The following is an 18540-nucleotide window of genomic DNA, read 5'->3' as shown; positions in this document are numbered from 1 at the left end:
TCATTGATTATTTAAGATTGTCTAAGACTATAACAACCACATCTTGCTACAATCATATTTAAAAGTCTCCAAGTATCTACGGGTAAAAACTATTTTAAAGCTTTCAATTTGTAACCACTATTTTTCTTTTAGAAAGATAAACACATTTACCAATTACCATGAAAATGATTTTTAAAAACATTTTTTTTCTTAATTTAAAAAAGAAGCAAGTTAAAAAATAGGAAATTAATATTGAAATTACTTTAAAAAAATACTATAAATTTAAAACTATGTTTAAAAAATGAAAAGAAAATAGATTCAATTTTCAACGTTTGAGACCAAAGGTTTACAAAGTGGGACTTAGTTATTAACCTATTTTGGGGCGTGAACACACACAAACTGCCTATTTTGACAACACCAATGCGCACACACACGAACATGCATGCTTACACACAAACTTTTTTTAGTCTTGAGCTTTTAATAATTGATTCAAATGGTCCCTCAAATAATTTTACATTTTTATAAATTCAATTTTATATTTGATTCATCATTTTTTAATAGATCTTTTTACGTAAATATATTATTAGATATAAAATTAAAAATTTAATCATTTAATTTCTAAGTTTTGAAAATATGTGTTTTTGGTCATAAGTTTAAAAAATATCTTTATATGAATGAACTAAAATATACGTTTTTAAGTTTATAACTTTAGTGTTTTTGATAAGCAAAAATTTAGATAAGGGTTTAGGGTGGATGCCAAAATTTGAAAAGAAAACTTTTAAAATGGAGAAATGGTTAAAAGTTTGAAGTTTAATTAAATTAGAATCATTCAACGAATATTACACTTTTATTTAGATATAACAACAATTTTGGGAAAAAAACGACTCACGTCCCTCCCCTCGTAAAAAAGTTGCACAATAAACAAAACAAAAGGATAAATCCAAACTGATCATAACACAACTGCCCTTCACTCCCATTCATCATCATCACGTCCTAGTTTTTTGTACTAAACACAACATTCTTCAAAAAGGCAACAAGAACATCTTTTTTAGGCAGAACTTCCTTTGCAACACTGTGGTTCACAAAATTTTGACTCCATTTAGTTAGATTTGGAAACTTGTGGGCTGATAAAAGCTCAAAGCCTACGGCTTCTTCAGTGGCAGGAACCCAACGAGCTAAAACTAGGCCTACAATGTCAACAAATCCAATTTTGTCTCCTCCAAAGAACGACTTGTTTTCAAGTTCTTTCTCAAGTGGTTCAAGTGTCGCTTGTGCGTCTTCTATACTCTTCTCTCTTTCGTCTTCTTGGCTTCTTGCAACTTTTTGTGCTGCAGGCACAACCTGGAATTTGGTAATCTCATACTCTTTATTAGGCTTTGTTTCATACCCATATTTTGATGATTTATAAGCAAATGTTTGAATTTGTTACACATTAATTAAGTTAATTATATCGGCTATGGTACACATGCACATGAATTCTTTATATTCTAGATATACATGAGTTTCTAAGTGCATTATTGAAGTTTGTTTGTCAAGGTTGAAGTATGTCAGATATCATCCCACATAACTCTTAATTTTCTAGAGACATGAATCTCTAGGTGGTGCATTTTTGGAATATCTTACATATATATGATCCTCGCCATTTTACAATGAGAATGAACTTTAATTATGAACTTAGCCATTTTTCAAAAAAGTTTAAAAGAAGTTATCAATGCAAAAGAGTCAATGCACTACCCCTCTATTGTAGATAGTATTGGAATAAATAGAATACAAGAAAGTGGGCTTATTTCGACCCTCTTTCATCATAGGCTATAAAAATCTTTTGAAAAAGTATAAATTCATAAGAGGTTTAGGAAAAATCTTTGAAAAATATATAGTTTTTACCAGAGAATAAAAAGAACCTTTAAACATTTTATTGAAAAAATCTTCGATAATATCTACTAACCTTCCAAAAAAATATACATTTATTAAAGTTTTGAAAAAACCTTTGAAAAATATGTATTTGATAATCTACTATTTATAAGAGGATAATAAATAACCTTAGAAAAAAAAATATACATTTATTAAAATTTTGAAAAAACCTTTGAAAAATATGTATTTTTTTTTTTATCAAAAGTCAATCAAATCCTTTGAAGAATATATACATTTTATCCAAGGTTTCTTCAACACTTTCGATAATATCTACTTTTTGTAACCTTTGAAAAAAAAATATACATTTTCCTTTCTCTGTTGTCAGTCTCGCCCGACCTGGTAATTGATTTCATTTTCTACTTGATTTCTCATTTGATTGATCATAAACTCATAATGGTTGGTAATATAGACAGGTGGTAACGACTGTTGATTGCAGGAGAAGATTGATGTGCAAGTTGAACTCCAAAATTTAAACCAATTTTTGTGAATAAACTTGCTAGATTGGCAATCCTCTTGATTCGTTTCGATTAATAAGCTCATTTATGTGTTGAGCAATTTTTAGTTTCTTATTGTGCAGTTGCAGGTAAGATTTGTGGATTTAGGATCAGACTATTAACTCTCTGATATTGTTGTGTTTTAGGTTTTCAAGTTATGAGTTGCGATGTGTTTATTTGGATTCATTGATTTAAATTAAATTAGATTCGATGTCAGTTAATTTTGGGATGGAGATGTTGATAATTTTGAGTTTCGTTTCGTAGGAAGATTTTGAGTATGGAGTATACGATGGACATCACACTTACTTTGAAGAGGAGAAGAAAGGTTAGTTCATTAACATATGCAACTGGGTTTATTTTCGTTCCTTGTTTGGAAGAAATCTTGGAAGAATCTCTTAAATTTGGATGCTATAATCTACTAGAACTTGTTTCTGTTTTGGATTAAGTCTTCTGTTTAGACTGAGTGGAATGTGGATCCAATCCCTGCGATGTATTGGAGCCCTTAGAGAACTAATTTAGACATTCCAAGCATGAAATTTTGCTTTCCCAGAAGTCCTTTTAGATCTAATTTCATGAGTTTTATAGTATAGACTTCACATTTCTCAATGCCATGTGCCATCACAGTTGAGCCAATGTGAAACTGATCAAAATCAATCTCACTCAGACTGTGTACCAAATGACTTTAAGCATAATGAGAAAGGGGTTTTAGTTAATTAAAAACACTGTGTAACTTCTCAAGATGTTTTATGTTAGATACTAGAAGTAATTTTGAAAAGGTTAAGACCACCTACAATCGAACCAATGTTTTGATCTTTTCCTGAAGTACTTCATTTGCACTTCCTTTAGAAGTTATATCCCGAACTAACTCTTAGTCAAACTGACAAGTTGATGATGAAACTTTGGTATAAATTTTTATATCTGTTTAAGCAATACCAATGACGAGAAGTATTGACCAACTTGTGCTGGTAGTATGAATATTTATCTCCTTGCTAACTGTGTCATTTTGATGGTTTCTTATTTTTGTTTGTTTTTTTCTAAATTTGTAGTAGTGATTTAACACCAAATCTTGCTTCATCTTCATTAATCTCTCTTACCTCCACTGTTTTCTCAGCCTGTTTTCTCTTAAATTGTAAGCTTCTTTTGCAGTGACAAAGAGCAAGTGAAAATGAAAAAAAAAATGGTAAACATCCTACCAAATATATACCATCTGTTAGTCAATAGAAATATATACCCTACCAAATACTCAATACTCATTTTTATTCTTGTTGGTGCAGGGAACTAGGGGAATCCAAGATTTCGTTTGTTACATTTATAGATCCTCAAACTTGATATTGCCTTGTTGTTATCGGTATTTCATTATCTCTATCTTGATTCTCTTTCATATCCATGAAGTCAATTATATCCTGTTGTGTTCGTTGAATTTGTGGTTTTCACAACTAATGTCAAAGAGCATTATTTTGAAGTTTGGTTATTTTTTCTAAGATAATCTCATCTTCTCAAGCAAGTTTTGTTTCAAGTTTATATCTTGAAAATAAGTTTTAAGTTTTTGAAGCATTTATACATTTGTTGAAAAACTTATGTTACGAAAACCTTCGAAAAAAATCATTTGATAATAAACATTTTTTGATGAATAATTTAACCGTTATCAAAGGTTAGTAAAACCTTTCTAGAACTATTAATCTTCAAAAGTTAGTAAACCTTCGAGAATTACTAATCTTCAAAGGTTAGTAAACCTTCGAAAAAGATTTTAGGTTTTTTCTATAGGATCTATTTCAACACATTTCAAAGGTTTTTTATATCGAAAGACTATTAAATGTTTTTTCGAAAGTTTTGACCTTAGAAAATTGTCAAAATTCTTGTAGTGAGATCTCATGAATGGTTGCTTCATGAGTATTTGAATATCCACGAACAAGTCTTTAAATTAAGTGTTCGATGACAATTTTTGATTCACAATCTTTTATCTTCTCCAAGAAGGTATTCCTCTTGATTTTCAAAATTGTTGAAGTTGGATACATCACAAAGTTTCCTTCCTTCGTAGTGCTACTTCTAGAAGAAACGTGATATGTGTTTTGTCTAAACTCAAAAACATAAATTGATTGGGTTCAAAGTTGTAATATATGTGTTATATATGTTTTCTAGCTTTAATATGAGTGTGATTCTTATAAGAGAAATAGGCGGATGGATTAAAAGAAAATAAAAACAATTAAATATTTCTACAAATTTGCAGCAGAATTTGATCGGACAATTACCTAAATTTTCTAAGACTTTCCACTTTCCACTTATATTTTGTAAAACTAAATGAAATCTAAAAAAACGAAAATATATAATTCCCAAAAACTTATTTATTTATAGAATTGACTACAAACTTTTTAAAAAATAACAAACAAATAAATAAAAGAAATGGTTAGAAAAGAGAAAAATATTTTGGGGTCAACTTTGATAGCGTACCTTATCATCAATATACTTAGCCCAGAATCTGGCAAGAGCTCTTTGATAAGGATCTTGAGGCAAGATGGCATAATTTTCTGTCCAAGTTTCATCGATGTACTCAAGAATTACAAGAGACTCTGAAATGGGTTTTCCATGATGAACAAGAACAGGAACCTTCTTGTAAATCGGGTTGTATTTCACCAACAAATCGCTCTTTTTGTTCACCAAATCTTCATCAATATGTTCATAAACGACGCCTTTGAGTTTGAGAGCCAATTCCACTCTCAGACTATACGGACCTGATCGGAAGCCAAAAACCTGCACTTCCTGATCTTCTCCGGCCATGTTTCTCTCTCTTTTTTTTCACTAAATGAAGAGGATTGGAGTGGTTTATTTACTTCTTTTTCTTTTAATTTATAGGAAATGTTAGGATAAAGTTTCGTGATGCGGAGATCACCGGTGCCGTAAGCAGCTACGTGAGCGTCCAAATCACTTTGCCAGATCAAGACTTTAAGCTTCTTCTTTTTTCTTTTACTAAATATTATGCACAAAATTGTCCCTATATTTGTAATCTTTTATAGTAATTTTACCCTTTAAAATATTTTTCTATTTTAATTGAATTAACTAACTCTTATTGAATTATTCTTCTCAATAATAAAGGATGCACAAATATGTAGGCTTCACATTCTTCCACATATACAAAAATTAATTAAAATATTTTTTAAAAAGTATAATAAAACATGTAGAACTATGATTCAACAATCTTTAAAAAGCCTCAACATTTATCTAAGTATTTTTCATCAAATTTGGAATACAAGAATTTAACATTTTAAAATCTAAAAACCAAACAAAATTAAATTCAAACTAAAAAATGTAACGTGAAAATAAGTTTTCATTTTCTTTCTTTATTTATTTTTTCTAATAAAACAACTATAGATAATACTCTACTAAGAAGTAAATTAAATTCTAATGAAGAATACTAGTGGTAGGTGTGAGAGGAACATCAATATACTTTAAGGAGGCATCTTTGGAATTCGGCTCTCTCCTTTAAATAGTAAATGAACCAACTTAATAAATAGCTACAATTTTATTAATGTGAAATAAATTAATTAGTACTTTTAATTTGAATGATGTCATCTCTCTCCACCACTAATATTTAATAGACATCCATTTCAAATTTAACTTTTAACTTACATTACTTTTAAATAATAAAAAATTAAAAGAAAAAAAATACCTTTGTAATAAACTTTTGGGTTTCTTTATATTTATTAGTATTTTTTAAGAATAGTTATTTATTTATATAGTCAAATAATAAATTTACCATTTACAAGTTCATATCAACAATATATTTTTTTAAATATATATATATATATATATGAATCATAGAAGGGACATAATTGTCCAAAAATGTTTTTAACATATTCTCTCTCTTTTTTTTAATATAGTATAGCTAGATATAGATATGATCATAAATATGTAATTAAACATTAGAAATTAAGAAACACTCACCATAAAATTATATTAAACAAAAGCACCAACAAAATAAATCCAAACTTGCCAGCTTAATTTCTAATGCATGTGATTTTTGATTCAACTAAACATTCATTTATTAATTAGGACACAAAATGTAGTTAAAAACCATAAATATTACTTAGTCCCTCGTAACTTCTAAAAACTCCAAGAATTCAATCAACACTATTGGTTCAATAACTAAATCTTTTCATATTCTGAAGAGCTAGTTATTTCTACCAAACACAACTTTGCTCAAAAATGCAACAAGAAAATCCTTTTGCGGTAGAACTTCCTTTGCAACGCTGTGGTTCAAATAATCTTGAATCCATCTGTTTAGGTTTGGAAATTTGTGAATTGTTAGAACTTCAAAGCCTGCAGCTTCTTGACTGGCATGCATCCAGCCTGGTATAACCAGACCTACAATGTCAACAAATCCAATTTTGTCTCCTCCAAAGAATAACTTGTTTTGAAGCTCTTTCTCAAGTGGTTCTAGCATCTCTTGAGCTTCTTCTATTCTCTTCTCTCTTTCTTCTTCATTGCTTCTAAAAGCTTTCTCTATCGCAGGCACAACCTTAAATTCAAAAACAATACTCTTTTAACAATAACATACCTGTTCCATTTGAACTATAATATTTGAATTGCTTCAATTTACTTAGGTTTTTGGTTCAATGGAGAAAAATGAACCTTCTATATTAATGGAAAGGAAACATTGATCCAGAGATTTGAACACAGAAATGAACATTCTAAATCATACTACTGCCCTCTGCTACCATTTTTTAAATCAGATTTAATTATGTATCTACCACTCTAGGGGATCAATTTTGGATTTTAGTTGTTTTGGGATCTATTTATTTGGCTACTTCACATTCGTAAGGATATTTTCTCCAATTTTCTCCTGGAGAGAGGAAGAGAGAAGAAGTCAAGAAAGAAAGGAAAAGGAGCCACATATAAGCTCGAATTAATTCTCCGCGTAAACCAACTGTGTTTAGTGAAGAACCACAGCGATTGTTTTGAAAATTTAATTTGACTATCAAATAGATACCGACTTTAAACCTGGGAGATTAAAATTGCGATAATACATACTATCTATTCCAATTTTACTTAAATAAGAAAAAAAAAAAAAAAAAAGGAAAGTGTTAAAATTTTAGGGGTCAAACTTGTAAAAGCGTACCTTTTCATCAATATACTTAGCCCAGAATCTGGCAAGAGCTCTTTCATAGGGATCTGTAGGCAAGATGGCATAATTTTGGGTCCAAGTTTCGTCGATGTATTCAAGGATTACACGAGACTCTGAAATGGGTTTTCCATTGTGGACAAGAACCGGCACTTTCTGGTAAATTGGGTTGTATTTCAGCAACAAATCGCTCTTATTGTTGTTAAGCAAATCTTCATCAATGTGTTCATAATCGACGCCTTTGAGTTTAAAAGCTAACTCCACTCTCCGACTATACGAACCTGAGCGGAAACCAAACACTTTCACTTCCTCTTCTCCGGCCATGTTAATTTTTTTCTTTCCCTCTCTGAAAAGAAAGTAAATGAAAGGGACTGTCTACTTTTGATTGTTATGTTTTAATTTATAGGAAAGGTTGGGATAAGGTTTCGTGAGGTGGAGATCACCGGTGTCGTAAGCCGCTACGTAAGTCTCCAATTATTTCTTTACTTTTTTTTCATTTACAAAATATTCGCCTTTTGATCTTTCACTTTAATATCTATTATTTCCTATTTGTTTCACATCAACTGTTCATACAGACTTTAATTATCTTGGTTTGTTTCACATTTTAAAAGTTAGGATCTTATTAAGAAAATATTAAAATTCAGCTCATATTGGTTTATTTTTATGCTTTCCAAGATTCTCGGATTTTTATAACTCAAAAATAATGAAGCATCATTAATCAATTAATTAATCATTATTGTTACTTTTAATTTGTTGTTGATTGTTGAATACAAATATATTATTTGTACTTAATAAATTTTTAAGTAATACATGTATCATTCATATTTTATGTTATATTAACTATATAAAACGGTTTAATATTCCTCTAATCTATGAACACGTTACTTGTTTTCTTCAATATCATTAAATAATTATAATTTAGATTGGTAAATTAAATACATTCTTTTAACTTTAATTATGGTGTGTATTTATCGTGGATTGATTTTATTACCTTTGTAATTTTTTATAAAAAAATATATAGTTATATACATCATTATTAACCCTTTCAATTTTTATTGTGGGTGAAAATATCAAGGTCTCAATTTTATGAAAATATCGATATCGATGAAACATTAAGAAAAATTGTGGAAATGGATGGTAATTTTTGAAATTCACACGTGAAATATGTGAAAATTGAAAGAAAAATATTTGAATGAAAATGTATGATTTCTTTAAAATTAAAAAGAACTTCTATAGATATAGAATGAAAAAACTAAAAATGAAATATATAAAAAAATTTGAAAGTGTGATCCTTTCATCTGACAAACAGGGATACTTCATCAATAAATGCCCACGAGGGACTCTTCATCATACTATAGAATAAAAATGGTGTCCATTACCATTATTTATCATTACCCATACCCTTATATTAATATATTATACTAAAGAGACTTCTCTTCTAAATGTAAATAAATAAACCAGCTATGACCCCTCTTTCTCCCACCACACACATGTGCCCTCCTCTATATTTAAACCACCATTAATTTCTCATTATTCATATATAGCTTAGTTCTTTTACTAATTCAACAATATTAATCATAGCCTTTTATTTTATAATTTTATTTTCCATTCATTGTCGAAATCAAACTCAGTCAAAGTTACAAGAATGAAGGAGAATAGACGGTCGATCAAAATAAATAGAACAAAATACACTTTTCATTTTTTAAGTTTTCAAGTCACCATTGTTGTAGCTTTGTGAAAGCATCTCTATCTAATCACTGCTCAACGCATCGTCCAGATTGAAACTTTCTTCAACAATGGCTTGAATCCAATTAGCTACAAGAGGATTTTGCCATTTAAAATAGGGGTTTGTACATCAACAGCCTTAAAATCAGTTCTTTATTACATTAGTGTCTTCAACTCTTAAAATAAGCTAATTATATATATGAATTATTTTCTCTCATTTCAGATCTTGAGAATGAACGACATCGAACGGACTTGCAAGGATCTGATCTGGTCGACAGTAGTATGGATCTAAAGGCGGATATGGTGGAAGCCAAAAAGCAAGAGATCGCTACACAAAGAACTGAGCTAAATCCTAAGTATAATTAAATAACTAAAAAGGTAACTATACATTCTAATTAGCCTAAAAATCACCACCTGAATTGCATAAAATAATCACATAAATTGTGATGACAAACTCTCAAAAGACGGGAAATTTTATATACAATAAAAATGGAATTAGAGGATAGTAGATATAGAGTAAGAGTAGAAATCGAAGTAGAAACTTGAGGGAAAATAATTGAAGTTTATTTACGAGCACTTTCACCTTTATTTAGAATAATAAAACTACATAAAAAGAAAAATTCACACTCCCCCCACAGTAAGGGGATATAAATTCAAACATATATAAAACTCTTCTTCACTCCCAATTTGATGATGTTGATCTAGTTGTTTTTTGGACGAAACGTAACATTCTTCAAAAAGTTAACAAGGAAATTTTTTTCAGGTAAAACTTCCTTTGCAACGCTATGGTTCACAAAATGTTGGCTCCATTTGGTTAGATTTGGAAACTTGTGGGCTGATAAAAGCTCAAACCCTATAGCTTCTTCAGTTGCAGGAATCCAGCCGGCTAAAATGAGGCCTACAATGTCTCAACAAATACAATTTTGTCTCCTCCAAAGAATGACTTGTTACTAAGCTCTTTCTCAAGTGGTTCAAGTGTCTCTTCCGCTTCTTCTATACCCTTCTCTCTTTCGTCTTCTTGGCTTCTTGCAACTCTCAGTACCGCCGGCATAACCTGAATTTCAATTTTTGTTATACTTCAGTAAAAATATCGACGAAAAAAATGTAAGGAGTGATGTTTAACATGGTATACTTATATACATATATTATTATTATTATATAAAAAACATAAAGTTGGGAAAAATTCTTCTAGATCTATACTAAATCTACCGTTGTTTACAATAGTTTTGATTATTATTTCTAGCCAAATGGATGACTATCAAAATTTTCAGATATGATACAAATTTTTATGTGATTTGTTAAATATAAACTCAAAATAATAAATTAAACATTTAAAGATAAATTTCAAACACCCCTAATTCTAAATTTAGTTTTTTTTAAAAAAATTAAAGTAAATTTAGTTTTAAACAATATAAAAAATATAAAGAGATCATTGAAACCAGGAGAAGAAACCCAACGGAAGCAGACCAAAAGCCACAGAGCTCGAAAAGCTCAAACTAGTTAATGATTTAGTAAGTGTATTAAGTTGTATCCATAACTATGTAGAGTAGAATAATATATATATATAAGGTGTTTTATCTGATTCCATCGATACACATGGTTAAGTACTCTAGAGTACAATTTCAATATCACTTACTAAAATAACATTCTCTCCTAATTCACTTGTCTATATCAGTCAGCATGATAGAGTTCATTTCTCGGCCTTCAATACTTCAATCCTTCCTAATTTTAAGTTTTATCTTAAAAAGATTTGAGTTATTACCATCCATCAATTGTTTAGGACCACTCTAAATCATTTGATTTGATTTGTAAGAATAATATAGATAGCTACCACATAACGTGAATTTGAAAAAAGAAGACTTTTCATAAATCTATTTGATACATAATTAAAACTAATTTTAAGTTGTATTAGAACTTTTAATTTTTAGATTATATAGATACCAAATAGATACAAAACTAGAAAACTTATTACAAATTTAAAATGTTTAAAAGTTTAGGATCAATGCAAGCACGATATCATTTATTTGGAAGCAACATTGGTTCCAAACTGAGATATAAAGAAAGCAAGGAGGTCTTGTTTTGGAGGCGGAATAACTTTGACAATGGCGTGTTCTTCAAACTCATTGCACCATCGCCGTTGGTTTGGAAGTCTCTCCATCTCAGTGCTCAACAAACCGTCGAGGCCAAGACTTTCTTCGATGGCTGGAATCCAATACGCTATGAAGTTGGTGACGATGTCCACAAATCCCAGCGTCTCTCCTCCAAAGAATCTCTTCACTTTCAGCTCTTCTTTTAGTGTTTTCAATGCTTCACATGTCTCTGCTACTGCTCTTCGTTCTCCTTTCCCTGCCTGCTCCTTGCTTTCATCATTTCACCTAGAAGCTGTGTGTATATACAAATACATCTACACAGAAAATTCGAAAAACAAATGAGAAACTAGAACCCTGTTTGGCATGATTTCGTTTTTAGTTTTTTTTTATTTTAAAAATTAAGTTTATATTATGTACTCCCATATGTGTGGGTTTCTTTGTTTTGTATTATCTACTTTCTAGAGAATGTTAGTGGTTTGTGAGGACTGAGGAACATGAACTTTGTTTAGGGCATTGGAAGAATGTCTTGAATATCATATATCTAGTGTGTGTGTGTGTATATATATATATATATATATATATATAGACTCTTTAACCCTTGGTGTTGCAATCTAAATTTTTTCTTTTAATAAAACTTCTATCTCCATCAATCATGGGTGTAGCAAACATGTTATTATAATAATAGATCAATAAGCATAAATTTCATCTCAAAATTAAACTAATATCTAGTGAAATTAGTAAGAATTCATATATATTTCATAGAGATCGCAACATCTTTTCATTTTACATGATGAGATCTTCCATTTCCATTCCAATCAGAGATTTTCTACCTCATGACTCAATTATATTGGGGTCGGACAGGACCATCAAAATTTATGTTGAAAATCAACCAGCCCTCATTCTCAGCTCAAGCTCCTTTGTTCTTATCCCACCAGGTGGAATTTTCCTTAAATCAATATGTCGCCTTGGTGGAGATTTTTCCACTTGCATTCTCGGCAATCAATCACCAAAATTCGTATATCATAGAATACCACATCTCTTATTTAAAACTCCATTTCTTAGTAATTAGAAATTTCTATATATACAAACATATATTCTTTCGTGATTTTCTTCTCTCTCTCGCACCGCGCGTGCATACAAAGAAGATTTCTTTTTCCAACTTTTCAATCAATCATAAAATCACAATCATCTTTGTTCATATTCCAGTTATTGAAATAAAACATATGAGAAAACACATACATATTATTGTTGTACGGGTTGTTATAGCACCGTTTTAGACGACATATGATAATTGATCATTACAATGGACTGAGGGTACAACACTTTAACGACCATGGACAAACTCAGCCATCAAAACTATATTGTACAATAACAATAATCATAACATTAATAGGATCACTCCGTTAATGAATGACCACTTGCAATCATAGCTTCATGTTCTTATATTCATGTTGGTTCTTGAAAGTGCATCCTCAACATCAACCACTCTTCAGAATATCTCTTTCCAAAAAATAATGCAGAACCACAAAGACTTCTTTATATATTAATCTGAACAAACTAAATAATAATCCAAACCTCTTTAGTGAGATATCATAAGAAAGATCCGAACAAACTCAACCACCGAATCTCAACTAAATTAAATCAATTAAAACAAACAAAGGAAGTGAGATCGCATCACTAACACAATGTATAACTTGAAATGATCTTTTAGCTAGTTTTTTCCAAGAACAGTTTTCATATGGGTAACAAGGTCATCCTTTTTAGGGATAAGCTCCTTCACGACATTGTCATTGGCAAGTTCTTCAATCCATTGTATTAGGTTTGGAAATTTATGGGCTGTTAACATTTCAATCCCTAAAGCTTCTTCACTGGCAGGAATCCAAAAGGCTATGAGAATGCCCACAATGTCCAAAAACCCAATTTTTTCTCCCCCAAAAAATTTGTTGCTTTTAAGCTCTTTCTCAAGTGGTTCCAATGCCTCCTTTGCTTCTTCTACTGCTTCCTCTATCACTTCTCCTTTGCTTCCGCAAACTTTTCCTAAAGCAGACACTACCTGAAAATCAAAATCAATTATTACTGTTACTTCTGTTTTATTACCATTTGCTTGTTAAAAAATTATGATTCTTTTCATCTAATCATGCTTATAATGGTAATTTGTACAAGCAGGATATAACAAGAAGAGTGTGCAATCCTATTCAATTAAGCGATCGAACTCCAAACACTATAAACAGAAATCTTTGGCTTGGTTTTCAAATTGTTGTATAGTTAAGAACGCTTCAAAATTTGGGTGTACTAGTTCTAATTAAATTTTATTTTTGGCTTATATACTAAGATAGTGGAGAAAAGGTGTGAGTGACATATACAAACAAATGCTTTGAGAGGTAGCGCAGAGAGAATTTTGTGTGATTAATAAAAAAAATTTGCAAAATGGGATTTCTTACCAATAGCTTGTGGTTTTCTCAGTAGAGTTGTTCACGTAAATTTGTGTGTTTTCTTTTATAGTTTTTTATTTTTGTTTATTCTTGCTTTCTATAAACTGGAGTTTTTTTCCCAACATGGACTTCATCTTTCATATATAACAGCATATTTGAACTCTTACAAAATTTCAAAGAGTAAGACTTGGTGTATCCTAACCGCATGCACAAAAATTAGAAATGAAGTAAGAAGCTAAACATTTGTCAGCTGTCTATATTTGGTGAAATACACAAAAGATGTATGTAAGTATTTTTGTTTTCAAAGCCTATGTTTTTTTTTCAAAACTTAAACATGCACTTTTAAAAAAAATATTGTTATCAAATAACATAACAAAAAACCATTGGTTAAAACCATTCGTTATGGCTCCAACTACTCGGACATCTCCAGGGCTAGAGATAAGCCCAGTAGTTATACAAAAGTATAGAACAGGAGGTGGGAGAGGGCTAGAGACAAGCCCGATAGTTATAAAACATTTAAATTTAAAGCAACAGTACAAACTAGAAATTGTAACAATTTCATAAGCTTGACGGCTCAATTTGTACCATTTCTACAACACAATCCAACTTTTACGGTTAAAAGTTGAGAGTGATTGCAAAAATACACAGGAAAAATGAATAATAAAAAAAAAATTGAGGGCAGCAATAATGTTTGTGTACCTTTCCATCGATATAGGCAGCCCAAAACCTAGCAAGAGCTTTTTCATGGCAATCTTGGGGCAAGATGGGACTGTGTTTCCACGTTTCTTCAATGTATTCGAGAATTACAAGAGACTCTGAAATAGGTTTTCCATGGTGAACAAGAACAGGAACCTTCTTGTAAATTGGGTTGTATTTCACCAACAAATCGCTCTTTTGGTTTAATACATCTTCCTCAACGTATTGGTATTGGATGCCTTTGAGTTTGAGAGCCAATTCCACTCTCAAACTAAACGGACTTGGCCAAAATCCAAACACCTCAACTCCTCCCTCCATTTAATTAATTTGTTTTTTTGTTTTTGCTATGTCTTAGCTTTAATTTTGTAAGGGAGATTAGATGTGTTTTGGAGAGTTATGTCTTTATTTACAACAATCACGGGTCTGTTTTATTAATGAGATCAGAAGTGTGGTGGGTCACCTTTTACATGGAAAATTAGGATACAATGGTACAACTTCGATGACTTGATGAAAATATGATCTTTTTGGAAAAAACTCAGACCTCAACCGTTGAAAATAAAGCAGAAAATAATAATATTTCCATTGCCTCAGGTGGAGGCTAACTGGTGGGGTAAGCTGCTACGTAAGTGTTGGAAATTTCTTTGTGTGGGAAGAAAAGAAAACATATTTAGGATCATGTGGTGGGGTTGTCTTGCTACACAATAAAATTATTTCAAGTCTGATTTTTATGTCAATTGATTGAAGCTCTATTCGTTGTGTTTCTTATTCTTGATGTTTGAACTTTCAAACAAGTAGAAGTATGAATTACCATGAGATGAGATAAAGCTAACAATGGTTACTTTATCAACAAAAATGAGAGGAACTTACAGCATCCAAGCTGAAGCAAAGATAATATACATATACATATATTAATTGATGGTGGAAATTATGCATAATCATTTCTTAGACATTTAATGAATTATCATGAGAGGAGATGCATGTTGTATTTAATTGATAATGTAAAATGTTAAACAAACAATGGGATGATACAATATTGAGAACAACTGTTAAATGTTATGGGATTCTTTTGCTGATAATATATATTCTTTTTAAAAAAGGGAGAAAAAAAGAAGAAGCAAACTTGAACATTTTGAGAATCATTAATTGAAGATACAAATAATTATTATTTGTATGACCAGTAGTAGTTAGCATGCTAAGACTTCAAAACTCCATATATCAAATAGATATATTTGGATTAGTCTTCTCAAGAAATCAAATTGGATTACTGATCTTCTCAACATATATAAATATATATATATATACGTGTGAATAGTAAAAAACAACATATATGTGTGAATCTATTTAAACATATATATATATATATATATAAATATATATCTTTACTTAATTATTCTGGTAACTCGTGTATATAAAATGCTAAATGGGTGACATAATTTTCCGTCGAAGAAATTAGCACAAGAGAAAGAGACACTCACTTGAAAGAATGAAACTTTCATTTAGAAAATTTACAAATTAGGATGAATACTTTTGTAGATAATACTCTTTTTACTCTCAAAACATTCCTTCACTTCCACTCCAAGTTACTTTCTAACTCTCTTTACTTTTTCCTTCCTCTCTTTGCTTACTTAGCTTGGTTAATTGACAGAGGAAGACACTTCCATATGTAATTCTAAAAAAATATAATTTACATATATATGACATATTATAAATACTTAAATAACTTTTTAAAATAGTTTAGTGTTGTTTTCTTCTTCAATATTTTATTTATGAGATTGAGATTATAGTACTGATAGTAAAAAACTTTCAGGTGGGAATTGTTGGATGAAAAATTTGTGAAAGAAAAAATATATTATTGTTTTTTTCAAAACTTGCATTCCCAAGAGTCTCCTCATATATTCGTTGTTTCATTCATGGGTTTAGGCCCTCAAGATACCTAAGTTTTCGAAGGAGAGATGAGATAGGCAAATGTGGATATGTCCATATCTCCACACGCGAGACGACGTTTTCTTTATAATAAAACGATTTTCTTTGACTTTCCAAAAACCAAAACTGTTTTATAATTAAATGGTTTTCGGTTTTCTAAATAAACCGTTTGATTGCCTCCCAAGTTTTCTCATTAATTTTTGTGGTCATTGGTTGCTTTTCCCACCTATTACTATATATATATATATATAAGTCATATATTACTTTCTTCCTGAAAGCACGCATAAACGATTTCCTCTCTGTAATAGAGAAGTCTTCCAAGCAAATGTGTGTATGTTGAGTGGAGCAAAACCAATTGAAGACCAAGGTTGTTTTATCTTGGGGATGACGAGACGATCAATTTGTTTGCACAAAGAGAGCAAAGTCACGAAACGTCTTAAAGAGAGCGTGTCCACGGCTCAGCCATATACTAACTTGTTCCTGTTTTGCAGCTTCCGATTTCACCTGGCAAGGTAACTAGGTGGTTCGGTTATTGAACGATCTTGGCATTTTGTTCCATCCATGAGATAACCAGTAGGCAGAACAAAGTACAACAACAAGTATACAATTTACCATTATGTTAGAAAGCCACCTTTAATTTATTTTGGTGTAAATCAAGTTGGAGCATATGCAAAAGTTAGGTCTTGTTTCATAAGATCTTGAGTCCATCTGGTTAGTTTTAATTTGGGAACGTGTGGCTGCTCAAAATAGTTTTAAAGGACTCAAGATCAGCTGTTTGCATAATAGGAACCCATTGGCCTATGAAAATGCCTACAATGTCCAACTAACCCAATATTGTCTCCTCCAAAGAATTTTGCTATTGTTTGCCTTTAATAATTATTAACTCATTCTAAACTCTTTCCATTTTCCAATGACTAATTTCATGCTTCCTCTAAATGCAGCCTTCTCTCTCCTTTTCTCTTTGACTTCTATCAGCTTTCCTCCATGCACCAAGAAACTGAATCAACCCTATCTCCTGCCTTTTTTTGTGTGGGGGAAATCAATATTAATTGATAATAGAAATAGATATATATTACAAGAAGTTCGACCAAAATTATCTCATATGCACACTCTAATAATTTATTAAATTACTCTTATAAATTTAAGCCTACATAAATATAATTTCTAAAACATACTATATTGTGGGTTGGTTTGAAAGCACAATTTAATGACACTCCAATACAAACGCTTATGAAAGAAATGAAAGGAAATGGAATCAAATTATTTGTTAAAAAGAAGAATAAGAGAACAATATTATATTGTGAGAATTCTTGGACAATGGCAATGATGGAAAGTTTCTACTTAACTTCCACTAACATCCCCAACCTGAACAAAGTATTCGTGACATAACGATAATTTTCTCAAAAGATAAACTTCAAACTTCTAGCTTGTTGATTTTTTTAGATATGATTGGTCTCTAGACTTGTTGATCTTCTTGAAGGATCAACCTTCAGAATTGTTGGTCTTGAAGGATTATGTTGAATCAAGTTTAAAACTTCGAGAACTCAATTATATTTTTCAAATCTTCATAGCTTAAGAGTTTCAGTTTCTTAAAATTTAAGAGTAATTTAGAACATTTTTCAAAATTTGAGACCATTAAGACTTTGATCTTCATCGTTTGAAAGGTCATATTCTTCAAAATTTTAGAACTTTGATCATATATGAACTCCAAATCTTGTGAGACAATGTTATATTTTTCAAATCTTCAAAGTTTGAGAGTAGCTATGTTATATTCCCTAGAACTTCGTAACACCAATCTTCAAAGAGCATTTGCCTTCAATTCTTTTTTCAACGTCTTTCCTTCCCTCCGAAAATGAATGAAAAAAAGAGATCCATTTATATAGATGTTTTTGGTGGGCTTTAAATGAACTTGGACCCAATTCATAACATATCCCAAATAATTAATTCAAGTAATTTTCTCTAATTGTTTTGTTAAGGTTTTGAAATATTGGAAGATTTTAGGACAATTATAATGCTTTATTTAAGTTGAAAAAAGAAAAGAAAAAAAAACTATATAGTTAAATAATAACAATTTTTTATTTGTTATAAAGTTATTAATAGGCCATGGAAAGCAGGAGTATTTAAAAAACGTTATTATTAGAAAAGGTTTCACCTTCCTTCATCCTGTGCATGCA

General features: G+C 30.5%; 3 protein-coding genes and 1 long non-coding RNA gene across 10 annotated transcripts; 1 reads left to right on the top strand and 3 right to left on the bottom strand.

Moving 5' to 3' along the window:
* Positions 1-771: 771 nt before the first annotated feature.
* LOC101215228 (glutathione S-transferase U8) lies at positions 772-5235 on the bottom strand. Its single transcript, XM_004147865.3, has 2 exons — positions 4833-5235; positions 772-1320 (listed from the first exon to the last, which is right to left on the bottom strand). The coding sequence occupies exons 1-2, from the start codon at positions 5157-5159 to the stop codon at positions 973-975; spliced, it is 675 nt and encodes a 224-aa protein (XP_004147913.1). The 5' UTR covers positions 5160-5235; the 3' UTR covers positions 772-972.
* On the top strand, positions 1894-5495 carry LOC105435245. Of its 7 annotated transcripts, none has more exons than XR_969268.2 (5): positions 1901-2229; positions 2649-2709; positions 3496-3564; positions 3659-3732; positions 5235-5453. It is a non-coding gene; the product is annotated as an uncharacterized LOC105435245 (long non-coding RNA). The 7 variants fall into 7 exon arrangements; XR_969267.2 differs by lacking the exon at positions 1901-2229 and adding an exon at positions 2243-2473; XR_004216086.1 differs by having other exon boundaries at positions 1894-2229; positions 2304-3564; positions 5235-5495.
* Positions 5496-6308: 813 nt separating this feature from the next.
* On the bottom strand, positions 6309-7895 carry LOC101220464 (glutathione S-transferase U8). Its single transcript, XM_011655359.2, has 2 exons — positions 7498-7895; positions 6309-6897 (listed from the first exon to the last, which is right to left on the bottom strand). The coding sequence occupies exons 1-2, from the start codon at positions 7822-7824 to the stop codon at positions 6550-6552; spliced, it is 675 nt and encodes a 224-aa protein (XP_011653661.1). The 5' UTR covers positions 7825-7895; the 3' UTR covers positions 6309-6549.
* Positions 7896-12827: 4932 nt separating this feature from the next.
* LOC105434443 (glutathione S-transferase U8) lies at positions 12828-14847 on the bottom strand. The gene is made up of 2 exons (XM_011655358.2): positions 14447-14847; positions 12828-13368 (listed from the first exon to the last, which is right to left on the bottom strand). The coding sequence occupies exons 1-2, from the start codon at positions 14759-14761 to the stop codon at positions 13027-13029; spliced, it is 657 nt and encodes a 218-aa protein (XP_011653660.1). The 5' UTR covers positions 14762-14847; the 3' UTR covers positions 12828-13026.
* Between the last annotated feature and the right edge of the window lie 3693 nt (positions 14848-18540).

The sequence above is a fragment of the Cucumis sativus genome, chromosome 4, assembly GCF_000004075.3.
Source record: "Cucumis sativus cultivar 9930 chromosome 4, Cucumber_9930_V3, whole genome shotgun sequence".
Classification (NCBI taxonomy): domain Eukaryota; kingdom Viridiplantae; phylum Streptophyta; class Magnoliopsida; order Cucurbitales; family Cucurbitaceae; genus Cucumis; species Cucumis sativus.
The sequence above is the reverse complement of the archived record's forward strand: the minus strand, read 5'-3'. Positions and strand labels throughout refer to the sequence as shown.